The 12,273-nt window shown below is 37.1% G+C and overlaps 1 protein-coding gene across 2 annotated transcripts in view; it reads right to left on the bottom strand.

Annotated features, from left to right (window-relative positions):
* Positions 1–12,273, bottom strand: part of LOC128983552 (uncharacterized) — an 82,158-nt gene that overhangs the window by 15,978 nt on the left and 53,907 nt on the right. For both annotated transcript variants that reach the window (XM_054402863.1, XM_054402864.1), the window contains one exon: positions 10,781–10,962. In XM_054402863.1, the coding sequence (XP_054258838.1) occupies positions 10,781–10,962 (182 nt within the window). The remainder of the gene's footprint in view (positions 1–10,780; positions 10,963–12,273) is intronic.

A 12,273-nucleotide genomic window follows, 5' to 3' on the forward strand; every position in this document is an offset into this window, starting at 1 on the left:
AAGCCTGAGGGAAGGCATCACCTTCGTCTTCCGCTAACTGCATTAAAGTTTTAATAGCAAGGTAGGGGGAGCTGTTCATGCCGTAGGTGACGGTAGTAAGTTGAAACGTAGAGATTTCCTTTGAAGGGTCGTCACGCCACATAATCAGTTGAAACTTTTGATCGTCAGGGTGCACTTGTATTTGGCGGTACATTTGCCGAATGTCACATGAAAACACAATTTTATGAGAGCGGAAGTTCAAAATTACGTCACAAATGTCAGTTTGTAATTTACGTCCTGTCAAAAGAATATCGTTTAAGGAGTGACCGGAACTGGTTTTGCTACTGGCGTCAAACACTGTCCTTAAATTGGTCGTGCTAGAGTCCTTCAGTACCCCATGATGAGGTAGGAAGTAGTGTGGGTGTATGTCTTCAACAAAATCTAGTTTTGTCATATGGCCGAGAGTTTGATATTCAGACATGAACGTCTTATACAAGTGTGAAAACTGGGGTTGAGCTTTAAATTTCTGCTCAATAGACAACAAGCGCTTTTCAGCAATGGGCCTAGATTGGCCTAGAATGGAGGGGTCCGTCTTGAACGGAAGTCGCACAACATAACGACCTGATTGATCACGAGAGTGTGATTTTTTATAGTATTCATCACAAAGAAGCTCTTCCTGTGACTTAACCTGGAAGTGAGGGGGTTCCTCCTGTTGCCAGAAACGTTGAAGGGAAGAGTGTAGTGAATTATCACTAACAGAGAGAAGAGAGATTGCAAAACCTGACACGGGTTCCGAGTTAGTTGCACAGGGAGCTTTACCCATCAGAATAAAGCCAAGATGAGTACCTATCACATGAGGCATGTGCGTGCCGAGGGAGTAACTTTCATGAGTCCAGAGGAGGGGTAGCAGAGAACTACCTATAAGCACGTCAATGCCACCAGGCAAGTGAAAAGTAGGATCAGCTAGAACATAGGGCTTGATTTTTGTTAGCACTTCCGGTGATATAGGGGAGCGAGGTAAGTCGACGGAAATCTTATCAAGAATATGGAATTGATGGTCAGTGGCTATTACTCGACCTGAGAGAGTTTCAAGATTCAAGTAAGTTGACCCTTTAGTACAGGAAGCCATTTGAGAAAGACCAGATATTTTGAGTTGAGAAGACTGGCGTTTTATATTCAGGAGATTCGCAGCGCGTTCTGAGAGCAGATCACACATACTGCCAGTATCTAGTAGAGCACGAAACACATGAGAGATACCCTGAGGGGAAGTCAACTTGACCAAGGCGGTGCCGAGTAATACAGTATAATTACCCGAAGTCGTACATGAGTTATTTTGGGCAGAATAATTGCTTACATCCGCGACAGTGGCGGAGATAGAGGCTTGTGAATTAACATCACCAGTCTGAGTGTGAGATGGACCTGAAGTGGTCGGGGAAGTTCTTTGACCTTGAGGTCGAAAAGACATCTGAGAGGTTTGATTATTATCACCAAGGTGTAAGAGAGAGTGGTGTCGCTGTTTACATGTGCGACAAGTGAACTGAGAGCGGCATTCTTTGGAGCTATGTTCACCCAAGCAAGAAAAACAACGATTATGTTTTTTAACAATGGCGTGTCGCTCTCGAGGAGATTTATTTTGAAATACGTCACAAGTGTAAACTTTGTGATCATTTTTGTTACAAACAAAACATTTGTTATAGACAGGACTATTTTTAGTCTGAGAGCTATGAGAGGGGGGAGCATTAGATCTCGAAGTAGCTACCATGGCTAGGCCTACGTCAGACCGGAAATGCACCTTTTTTGGTATGGTTTTGTGAGGTGAAGGTTGAACGCTTCTGTGGGCCGATGACATGTTATGTATGTTAGCATCTTCTGTCTGCGAACATTCTTGGTTAAGAAATTTTATTATTTCACCAATTTCTGGTAATGAATGAGTAACTGGATCTTCGGTTTGACTGGAACGGAACGATTCAAGTTTTTTACGTAGTTCCTGGTCCATTTTACGCAAAAGGAGTGCGGACAATAGGGGGTTGTTGTCACTAACGTCACAATTTAATGCCTTAAGAGCTTGTGTGTGTTCCGTAAACAGGTTTACAAATTGGCGCAAACCTTTGAGTGAAGTTGCCGTAATGTTTGGCAGGTCCAACAATTGGTTAAGATGCAATGATTGCAATCTTCGATTGTTGTGATATCTGTCACGTAACAATTCATAGGCGACTAGATAATTAGGAGCGGTGAGATTTAAACTCCTTATTAAATTGAGAGGCTCTCCATTTAAGACAGAGAGTAAGTACTGGAATTTCATAACAGAGGATAATGAAGCATTACGGTGGATTGCAGTGTCAAAAAGATTGATAAAACTTGTCCACGTTAATGGATCGCCAGAGAATTTTTGTAAGTCCAGTTTAGGTAATCGTACTTGTGAGCTTGGATGAGTTTCTGAAACAGAAAACGATTCACTGAACGCGGAAGGGGTTTTTGGTGGTTCTGAGGGAACCAGAGTTTCAATCGTAGCTTGAATGTGAGAGAACATGTCTTCAATAGCATCTTGATCATTGGAAAGAGTCTTATCATCGATCCCTTCATCTTCCAGAACGAAGGCACGTTGAAGGTTATTTTCAAATTCACTGCGTTTCTTTTTTATTTCCAACGCGTAAGCGGATAATTTCTTAAGTTGTAATGGTGTTAGAGGGTCGATTTGAGTTGATAATTCATCTACTGTAGCCTTAAGTTTTTCAAAACGTGATTTAATCAGCGCCGTAGAACGGGTGTAGATTGCGGACTTAAAATCAGATGCTTTAGGAGGCATTGTGAAGTGTTCACTTGAAAGTATTCACACGAAAATGGAAGTTATGGGTACACAAAAGGCTTGTAGCTAGGCCTATGAATGGTATTAGCTTAACAATGTAGTAATTAATTGTCCGCTGAATAATATAGAGATAAAATATTATAAATATCTAAAACATATATCCACCTACTTTGTAGCTTAATTGAGGCAAATAGTGAAAAACACTAAGTTATCAACACGTTAAATAGCAATAAAATATTTTTAAATGAGTGTGGCAGGTTTAATTCGATTTTCAAACCATAAATCAACAATTGAGCTTAGTTGAAAGTATTCAAGTACGGTAATAATAATGCACAATAAAACAAGAGATATGATAGAACAAATGAATGAGTCACATGAAAGTTCACCGTTATTTACAAAAATAATAAATGGATCTAAATAAGTTTAATGAGAGTAGGCCTCATTAATGAAACAGTGTAGAATAATCCTTAGTAAACAAGAATTGCAACATAAAGAGTAAGTTATTACCCTAATAAATGAGAAAGGAACATAAAATTATAACCATCAATGAAATATGAATCACAATACAAATACGCTAGCTAACAGTTTTGTTTATATGTACAACACTAGTAATAAGAACCAGTAAAAACGGTTATTTTGAACTATTTATTAAAATGTTAATTGACAAGATAAAATTACCTTAAATATAATATCGCACGTTTGTCAACCAAAATTACAGAGATGAACTAATTTAACTTTACTTCATTTAAAATCAAAATTCAGAAAGCATAAACAATGTTAAATAACAATGACAAATTATTGTTTATTTAGTATGATATTCAAAAGAGCAATATTGATTCAAAGAATAATAGTAAATACCTAATAATAACCTAATAGTTGGTTATTAATAATATCAATCAACCTTATTACACAATACACCTTAAATGAGAAAATGTAAACAACAACAAACGCTGTACAGTGAGTGTGAGATATGCGTCTGCTACTAGTGTCGGCCGTCTGCACGCGACTAAATCCCGCAACTAAAACTAAATCCCGTTTTCGGGATAAAAAAGCCAAGTAGGGAAAAATTGTCTACTACTAGAGAGAACAGCAAATTGTACATGATTGTGACCTGCGCAGACGCGCGAGTGGAGAGAGATTGCTAAACCACGCCCACGAACGGAACGAACGCGAGCCGATATTTTACCAATATGGCGAAAATTGAAAATTGCAGATCGCTAAAAATATGGTTGATGATGAAAATTGGCTGAAATTAATTACCACAGGACTTTAGACTATGAATCCGGCTCGAAGGACCAAATGTTGGGGGCGTAATGGGTGAAAATGAAAATAATTAATAACTCGAAGGACCAGAACTAATTAATAGTTCAAGAGAAAAATAATTAAATTAGAGAAAATGGCGAATCTGCAATTTGAAGGGCACTGAGGTCCCGAGATGGAATAAAATGTCTTGTGAGGGGCAAATGAGATTAGTTTTAGAGTCTAATTAAAACACACACAAAACTTTAAGGTTGTACCTTGAGTCCAATTGTCCAAAGGTGGAGAGTATGGCAGCGGCGTCGTCTATGGTGGAGCGATGGCGGATGGCGGAGTCCTTAGACCGAGTGCTTCTGTTTTGTAGAATTTTGGAGTACGCAACGCACCCAAGTTCATAATCACAAAGAGCTCACTAATACGCGGAAGTCACGGTGAAAACGTACGGAAAGTCTAGAAGTAATACACGGACGCGCACACACTGTCTTGAGGTTTGAAGAGTCTGAAAGCACTAGATCACAATTTAAGTAATTTAATCACAAACAAAAGGGGGAAATTAAAATGTATATATAGTTAAATGTACTATAGAGGAGAGGGAGGCCAGATATAATTAATCTATAGCCTAAAAATACGTTTAAGAGAGGTAAAATGGGCAATTAATGTCCCGAGATACGAGAAACGGAATACACCGTGAGTTATGGACGCCGACCGTGGACAGACAGACGCCGATCGCCGGCTTCACACTTTGAAAAATGCAATTGCGGTTTAGAGGGGTCTAGGAATTCGATGGCCAATAGGAAATGCGATTGAAGCAAACACGGCGTCAGGTGATTCATGGGTATGTAGTACAGGAAAATAGGCCTTACTGTGGCGGGAAATTCGAGCAGGCTTAGCAATCTCATTTGAATATTGAAAGCGGGAGTCTATTTACAATAAATTGTTACTGAGACTAAATAATATTACAATAAATGTGGTGATTTATATACACATTAGCATGATTAATTAACCAGTGACTTAATTAACATAATGATTAATTTCTAAATACTCTAAAAATATGAATACCGAACACCGTTTATTTACAGGGTGACGAGGTTTAGATCTTTATGACATGAGAAGCTGTTGACGGAGCCACTTTTATATTAACAGGCAAATTTTTCTTAACTCGCAAATCATGTTTCATCTATATATGTAAAAGGCAAAGCCCTCACTGACTGACTCACTCACTCACTCACTCATCACTAATTCTCCCACTTCCCATTTACCTAGGAGGCTGAAATTTGGTACACTGATTCTTTAGGCATTAAATAGGAAAACTAAGTTGTTTTTATTCTGATCGGACTCTCGGGCTCCGCCCCAGTGGCTCTGGAGTTTCCCATGTTAACCTTATGAGTACTCATATTTAAATGGAATTAATGAATCTTAACAGCTGTTTCAATTAAACAAGTTGGTTCTGTTCTATGATGTGCAATAGCATTAAAGTTACAAGGATTACCAACAGGGTGCAGCACTATTATTTTTTTTTTAATTTATGACAACAGCTTAATTTGCAACCAAAAGGTGAGTGAGCGTAGCGAACGAACTTTAACCTGGAGGTGAGTTAGCGTAGCGAACGAGCTAACCTGAAGGCAAGTGAGCGCAGCGAACGAGCTCCAACCTAAAGTTGAGTGAGCGTAGCGAACGAACTTCAACCAGGACGTGATTGAGCCATGCGAACGAGCTCACTTATGAAGTCAAACGGGGCAAAGCCCGCGGGTACAGCTAGTATATTATAAATGGCTGTTTATTCTAACAAACTTGTTATACATCGGTTACAATACAGTTACAATGTCCTCTCGAGTCCGTTTTTTTGCTGAAAACACCGCCTTGTTTACATCAAGAAAGGTTTCTTCTGGCACATAATCGCAGCTTTCAACATTGTCTTAAATTAAAACACTATTCTGCCCTTGCGTCTGGCGGATCTTTCCTTTAAGCACTCCTACGTCACAAAACCTTGTTTGTTTTCTTTATATATCCGATGAGAATAGCATACCCATTATAATGCAAACTTGTCTTTCCCCTCACACTCACAGTTTCAATCAATTCCATCGTAACACTTAACAAAATACGAAATAAAAAATCCACTAACTATATGATTCTTACTTAAATAATACGATTACTATCCACACACGTAAGTGTTAACACTTATCCGACAACAGCTAAGCTAATCTCGCAAAATAAATTGTTAGTAAAAAGTAAAGCGGGCGAGGGGTGCATAATTTCAGGTCACATACCTATTAGGGCATTGGTACTCCCCATACCTACGCAACTTCAGGCCCATCGACCTAGTCTCCGCTATGAATCGTCAACCTGGCTCACATGTTCTCGGGATTTTCAGAATATGTGACCGCAAAATGGAAAGCTATTTTTCAGACACCCCACGAGATTTTTGGGTTGACCGGTAAATGGACGATTTTACCCTTGACCGGAAAATGGACGACCGCAAAATGGACACAACCGCAAGTTCCAACAGACGTGAGAAAAATCGACATTGTATCAAGCGTGTGCGTTCAGAGACAAAACTTGCCCCGGCTAGCAAGCGCTTGCTACAAGTTCTGACAAAGACAATCACGCAAGAACGTTGTTTTCTGTCTTTTATTGACCGAACCAGTCAGTGACAAACAACTGTGCAGTATAGATGTCGATGAACTGATATTTTAAGTCTTTAGAAGAGGGGCTATTTGGGACAAACGCCTTAAACTACATGCTAATAGAGTTTCTTTAGGATATAACTAAACGTGATTAACTCCATCCTCAGATAAGAAAAAACCTCATTTGTCCAATGCGAATTAAGGAAATAGGTGGTGGTATTATTCTGCAAACCTTTTTTTTCTAGTAAATTTTCTAGCAAAAATAACTGTTCATCCCTTGATAAAGACATTGTCAGCAAAAAAACTAGCTTGAAATGCAAGCTTTTGTTGTGTACACACAATAAAATTCTCGCTGTTACTTGTAACCAGCTTTCTTTGTGAACGCAGCCTAGAATTAATTATACAGTAGCGCCATAGATAAAAGGAGTATGGTAGCGCATAGCACCGCGGCAAGCGCCAAGAATTGCCAAGTCAAATTGTTCGTCTAGCTGTAAGCGGAGATGGCTCGAATAGGGCATGCGGAATGGCACTTGACAACGATTTTACATATTCCACACAGGACTTTTCACTGTGTAACGGATTTTGACCCGTATGCTCTATTTACGGGGTGTTTTTCGTGTTGGTTGATTTGTTTGGTTATTGTTTTGTGCACATGAATTGAAATAATATTTTTCGAAAAATTATAGCAGCTGATGTTTTCATTCGGTTGCTTCTGTGGTGTCAACCCCATTTAGACCACCATATTCATCACATTCTCATTGATTTTTAAAATAAAAAAGCAAATGATTTAAGAATTAAAAGTAAGTTTAAATCAATACTATGCAAATCAAACTTGATCACAGTTTTTTTTTTGCAAATTTCCCCGAATACGGAGGAAGCGGAAAAAACTATTACGGCACCGTAGTCAACATGGTAACACCCCAATATCTAGGCCCGGTACTTTTTGTTTCGGCTTGAGGTTCCCAAATGCCAAAATCAGCATTTATACAAAAATATAAACTGCAGGTGGTTCCTAAAGCAGCAAACAAGCGTACTCAGCCCCCTTGTTATTCTAATTAATAATAAAAAAAATGTAAAATTAAAGTGTGACAAAATGTTTGTTAATGAATTTATGCAAATGAAACTTGTGTACCATATGTACAATAAGATTTAATGTCTAGTACAGTCAGTACTGTAAAAGACAAAACAAGACTCAGCAACCAATCAGATTCTTTGGTAACCAGCCGGTATGCAATTATGCGACCTGCCCTGCTCCTCTGTGTTTTTACCCATGTTATGACGTCATTAAGAACTGATTATTGACATATTTGACATTGATATTATTAGCAACCAAATCAAATGCCTTTTCATAGTATCCAACTCAAATAATAAATTTGCTCCAGACATACATTTTAGTTGCAGCTACAAGAATGAAAGTGATTAACAAGAATAGTAAGTTGATGAAATGTTCTTGTCTTAGTTAAGTAATAATTACGATAACTGTAATAATTAATAATTAAGTCCACTGCAGGTTGAAGAAAGTCGCAATAAATAGTATATTGTTTCCGATATAAATACGATATATATAATACTAGAGCTCGCCACGTAGTCTAAAACTCGACCAAAAGTGTGTATTGTGCAAACTTCTCTATTTTTACCCCACGCTGTAAATAAAACATGTGATTGGAATTTCTTCCATATATTTTGTTGTTATATCATCACCAAATTAGCAACCCATAAGGCCCATGTTAATTTCTTTAAATTCATTTGTTGGGCTTTTTTAGCCTATTTTAATTTATAATGTGATTCTGCACATCTACAGGCAAATATCTTTCTAACAGTATGCGTAGATTTTCCCTGCGATGCACAGGAGCTGAGAACAAAGGTTTTCAATAAACATGTGTCTATTAATATATAGAATTAGCCTCATTATCTCCATAAGAAAAGTCGAATTTCCATTTTTGACCCAATTAACATAAATATTTTCAAAATACAAAAAAACCTGCACATATAGGACCGATAACCCTTCTTTTGGTACAACCCGTGTGTAATTCGGTCCAGTAGTATAGTCAGGCTAGCTGCCATAAGCTTTAAATTTTGGCCCCATGTTAAATCTCCATAACAAGTTTATTTTTATATTGGCTCCTAGAGGTTGCTCCGTGGTCGAAAACTCCATCAAAAGTATTTAATGTACAGACTTATCTATTTCCACCCCACACTGTAAATAAAACATGTGATAGGAATTTGTTTGGATTTTCTGTTTATATTTTGTTGTAATTTTTTCACCAGCACGACAACCCATAAGGCACATGTTATTTTTTCAAATTCATTTTTTGTGCTTATTTGTTTAAATTCCCCTTTCATCTTAAACGACGTGGTATAGTTTCCAGCCCACAGTTCCTAAGTGGATTATAAATTTCAGGAGAACCTGATTAAACCGAAAAAGAAGCCGCTTTGACGAAAATAACTGTTTAATGTGGATATTGAAACGGTTAGTCAAGCGTTGATTCGTAGGGTTGATAAGATCAAGCATTGTTTTGAGATCACGGGTGGGACGGCAACGTTTGATGGACGTTTTATATAATGTCGTTTCCAGACAGTTTACTGTAGCATACAAAATAACATATTTCAAAGCATCATTCAAGCAATAATCTTCACTCGTAATTTATGCCGAGATGAGTAATTGAAGAATTTAAGAAAAATATTTAAACCTGCGTAAATGAAAGTAGACTTTACCTGGCTGACAATGTTTTCCATACGTAGGGCATCTGACGAATGCAGCTAATAGGGTATAGTAAATAGTGTACATATTTCCAAAATGGCAAGAGTTTACAAACATTTTATGAAATTAGAGCTATAATTGACACAAACACGTAATTGTAAAATAATTTAACCGTTGAGAGGAATAAATAAATAAAGAATATTGTATGTCACATCAACTATCCTGTATAAAAAAATAACATAGAATTTTGATTCACTCTGTGAGCAGCTCATGTTCATTCATTCATGTTCTATTTTTGGTTTCAGTTGGTGTATAATTCAGTATACAAAAGTCAATGCTAGTGTAGTTAGTGTCTTGGACTTCGTTGCGAGAGTGCGGGCTCAAAACCAGCCCATCCAGATGGATTAAGCGGCTCAGTCGGCAATAAAAATATCTTTGACCTTGATGTGGAAAATGAATTACTATCTTCAATAGTAAAACATACTTTTCTTTGAAGAATTGTTGGGCACCAACAAGGGTGAAACCAGCGACAGTTATTATTGTTGTTAAGTTGATTATATGGGAAGATTTCCTTGACAATCATTCAAAACAGATTAAGCGTTGGTTGGCCGCAAACGGGGTCGTTCCACTTAGCCGACTGAGACTGTTGTTGGTATCATTCAAAAATAGGAGATCACATGTTCATGGCTTGAATGATGCCTTGAAATATGTGATTACTTTCTCCCCCTGTACATATTATAGGCCTATGTATTGTTTTCGTAAAAAAACTGGCGACAACTTAAGCATGGGGATGGAATGTCTAGTTGTATCAATAGTTAAAAATACTGTATTAGATATAGATTATTCATTGTCTGTCTTCGTCGAGCGAAAATAACTAATAATGGGTTTCAACGACATTTTTGAATGAGAGTCAACAATGGGTTTTCTAATAGAGGTGTGAACTGTAGCAAACTCGACACATAAGTAAAAGTTAAATTATATGGCGTGTTCATCATAGTCTGAAGGAGAGATGTGATTCATTAAATGAACAAGGTGGGATTTGAAACGGTTTGAACACACAACGGTACAGTGTTTCCCACGGCCTGGCCCTGCCTGTGTTATTAACCTATTTGAGCCCCAAGCAAAAAATCACTTTATGTGAAATTGAGAAATTAAACGAGACTAGAAGTGAGATGGTGAGAGAAGTTTTACTTCCCTTTAAATTCGTGTATAGGTGTGGTATATACTAATGTGTTAATCCCGATAAGAGAAACATATTATGCCAGAAATAATGTTTGCGTATGTTTTCAATCACTTTAAATTAATCCTTAGTCTAGAATTCATAAAACTTTCCGACCTCGGTGATTTCCTCATTGGGAAGAAGTTTTTTTCGATATTCTCTTCGCATATTATTTGCCACAGGGGTGAATGTACCTGTCTTGCGGCTGCTTGAGCGCGGCTGCCGCGGCCGAGGTGGCTCCCAGGCCCGAGCTGGTGTACGCGGGGAAGGGCTGTCTGCCGGAGCTGTCCGGAGGGTAGGTCCACACTCCGGTGTTGTCGTCAGAGCCCGCCCCCAGGCTATCGTAGCCTCCACCACCTCCGCCAGTCCCCGTGTCCTGCATAACACACAAGATAAACGAGTCACATTCGTGTCTGTAAAGTATGATCACTGAACAGAACTGCTTGGCAAGAATATTGGCTGGCGACATTTATAACAACTTCATCTCATTCAACAATACCTAATAAATAATAACCTGTTACAATAGATAGCGCTATATCATGTCGAACCTCTCGTCATGTTAGAGTAGTATCTCTGACTAACAGTAGACAATCCGCTCCATGTTAAAGTTGTAGCTATGTTTTTAATCTAGGGGTACAATGTCATTGTCTGCGTACAATATTAAGCGGACAAAGCTTATACATACATCCATTACTTTTGAGAAATGTAACCACGAATTGATTGTTCTCAATGAGTTCGAGTTCACACAATGAGATGTGTACTTAATAGTAAAATACACACACATCCCTGGTTCGCATTAATAGGATTTTTACTTGCAGTATCCAAAGTCAATGCTACATTCATATGGTTCCCGTGATTTTGATGTCTACCCAGACAGCGCAAGGATATTTTATAAATATGTTTTAAACATATATCCATGTTAAAAATATTTTATATATTTTAATATTATTTATAAAATATATTTTTTTAATTTTTGAACAATATGTTAACATAATAGTTTTAAAATTTTTTTAAATGATTTTTAATGGTCTTAAAAATATAATTTGTAAATATTTTTTATTTTTCAGTTGAATATATTTAAAAAATATTTTTAATATATTAAGACAAAATAATTTAGTAAAAGATATTTTTAAAATATTTTATTTGCCAAAAAATATAGCTTTTAAGAATATTTTTAAAGAATATTATAGAAATATTTTATAAATAGACTGTTTAAGTTTTTAAAATATATTTTGGTAATTTGTTTCAACTGAGCTAGGTAAAATATATTTCCCACACGTTTAAAAAATATATTTTGACAACAAATCTCTTTTTCCTTAAAGCATTTTTTTAGGGCCATGACAAAAAATAATTCAAGTAGCCTATCGCATGTACCGTATATTAAAGATATCTTAAAATCACTCCAATAATAATTCCCTTTTTTTCCCAAACAGTTAAACAAAATGTTTAGACTATCTCATAAAAGTAAACTTTTAACATACCGGATGTCCGCCCAAGTAGCACACATTGTTAATGTTGGCCCAAAGTTCGGAAATGGTTATAGTAGTACGTTTTCTGTGGAAATGGTCGGCACGGTTGGGATCCATAGTAAATTGGATCTATAATAAATTGGATCTATAATAAATGTAGTCAGATGATGTTGTGATACTAGATACAGTGGGGAACGCCTGCTTAAAATATTACAATT

The sequence above is a fragment of the Macrosteles quadrilineatus genome, unplaced genomic scaffold (assembly GCF_028750875.1).
Source record: "Macrosteles quadrilineatus isolate MER2022 unplaced genomic scaffold, UCM_ALF_1.0 Scaffold_1__1_contigs__length_201487025, whole genome shotgun sequence".
NCBI lineage: Eukaryota > Metazoa > Arthropoda > Insecta > Hemiptera > Cicadellidae > Macrosteles > Macrosteles quadrilineatus.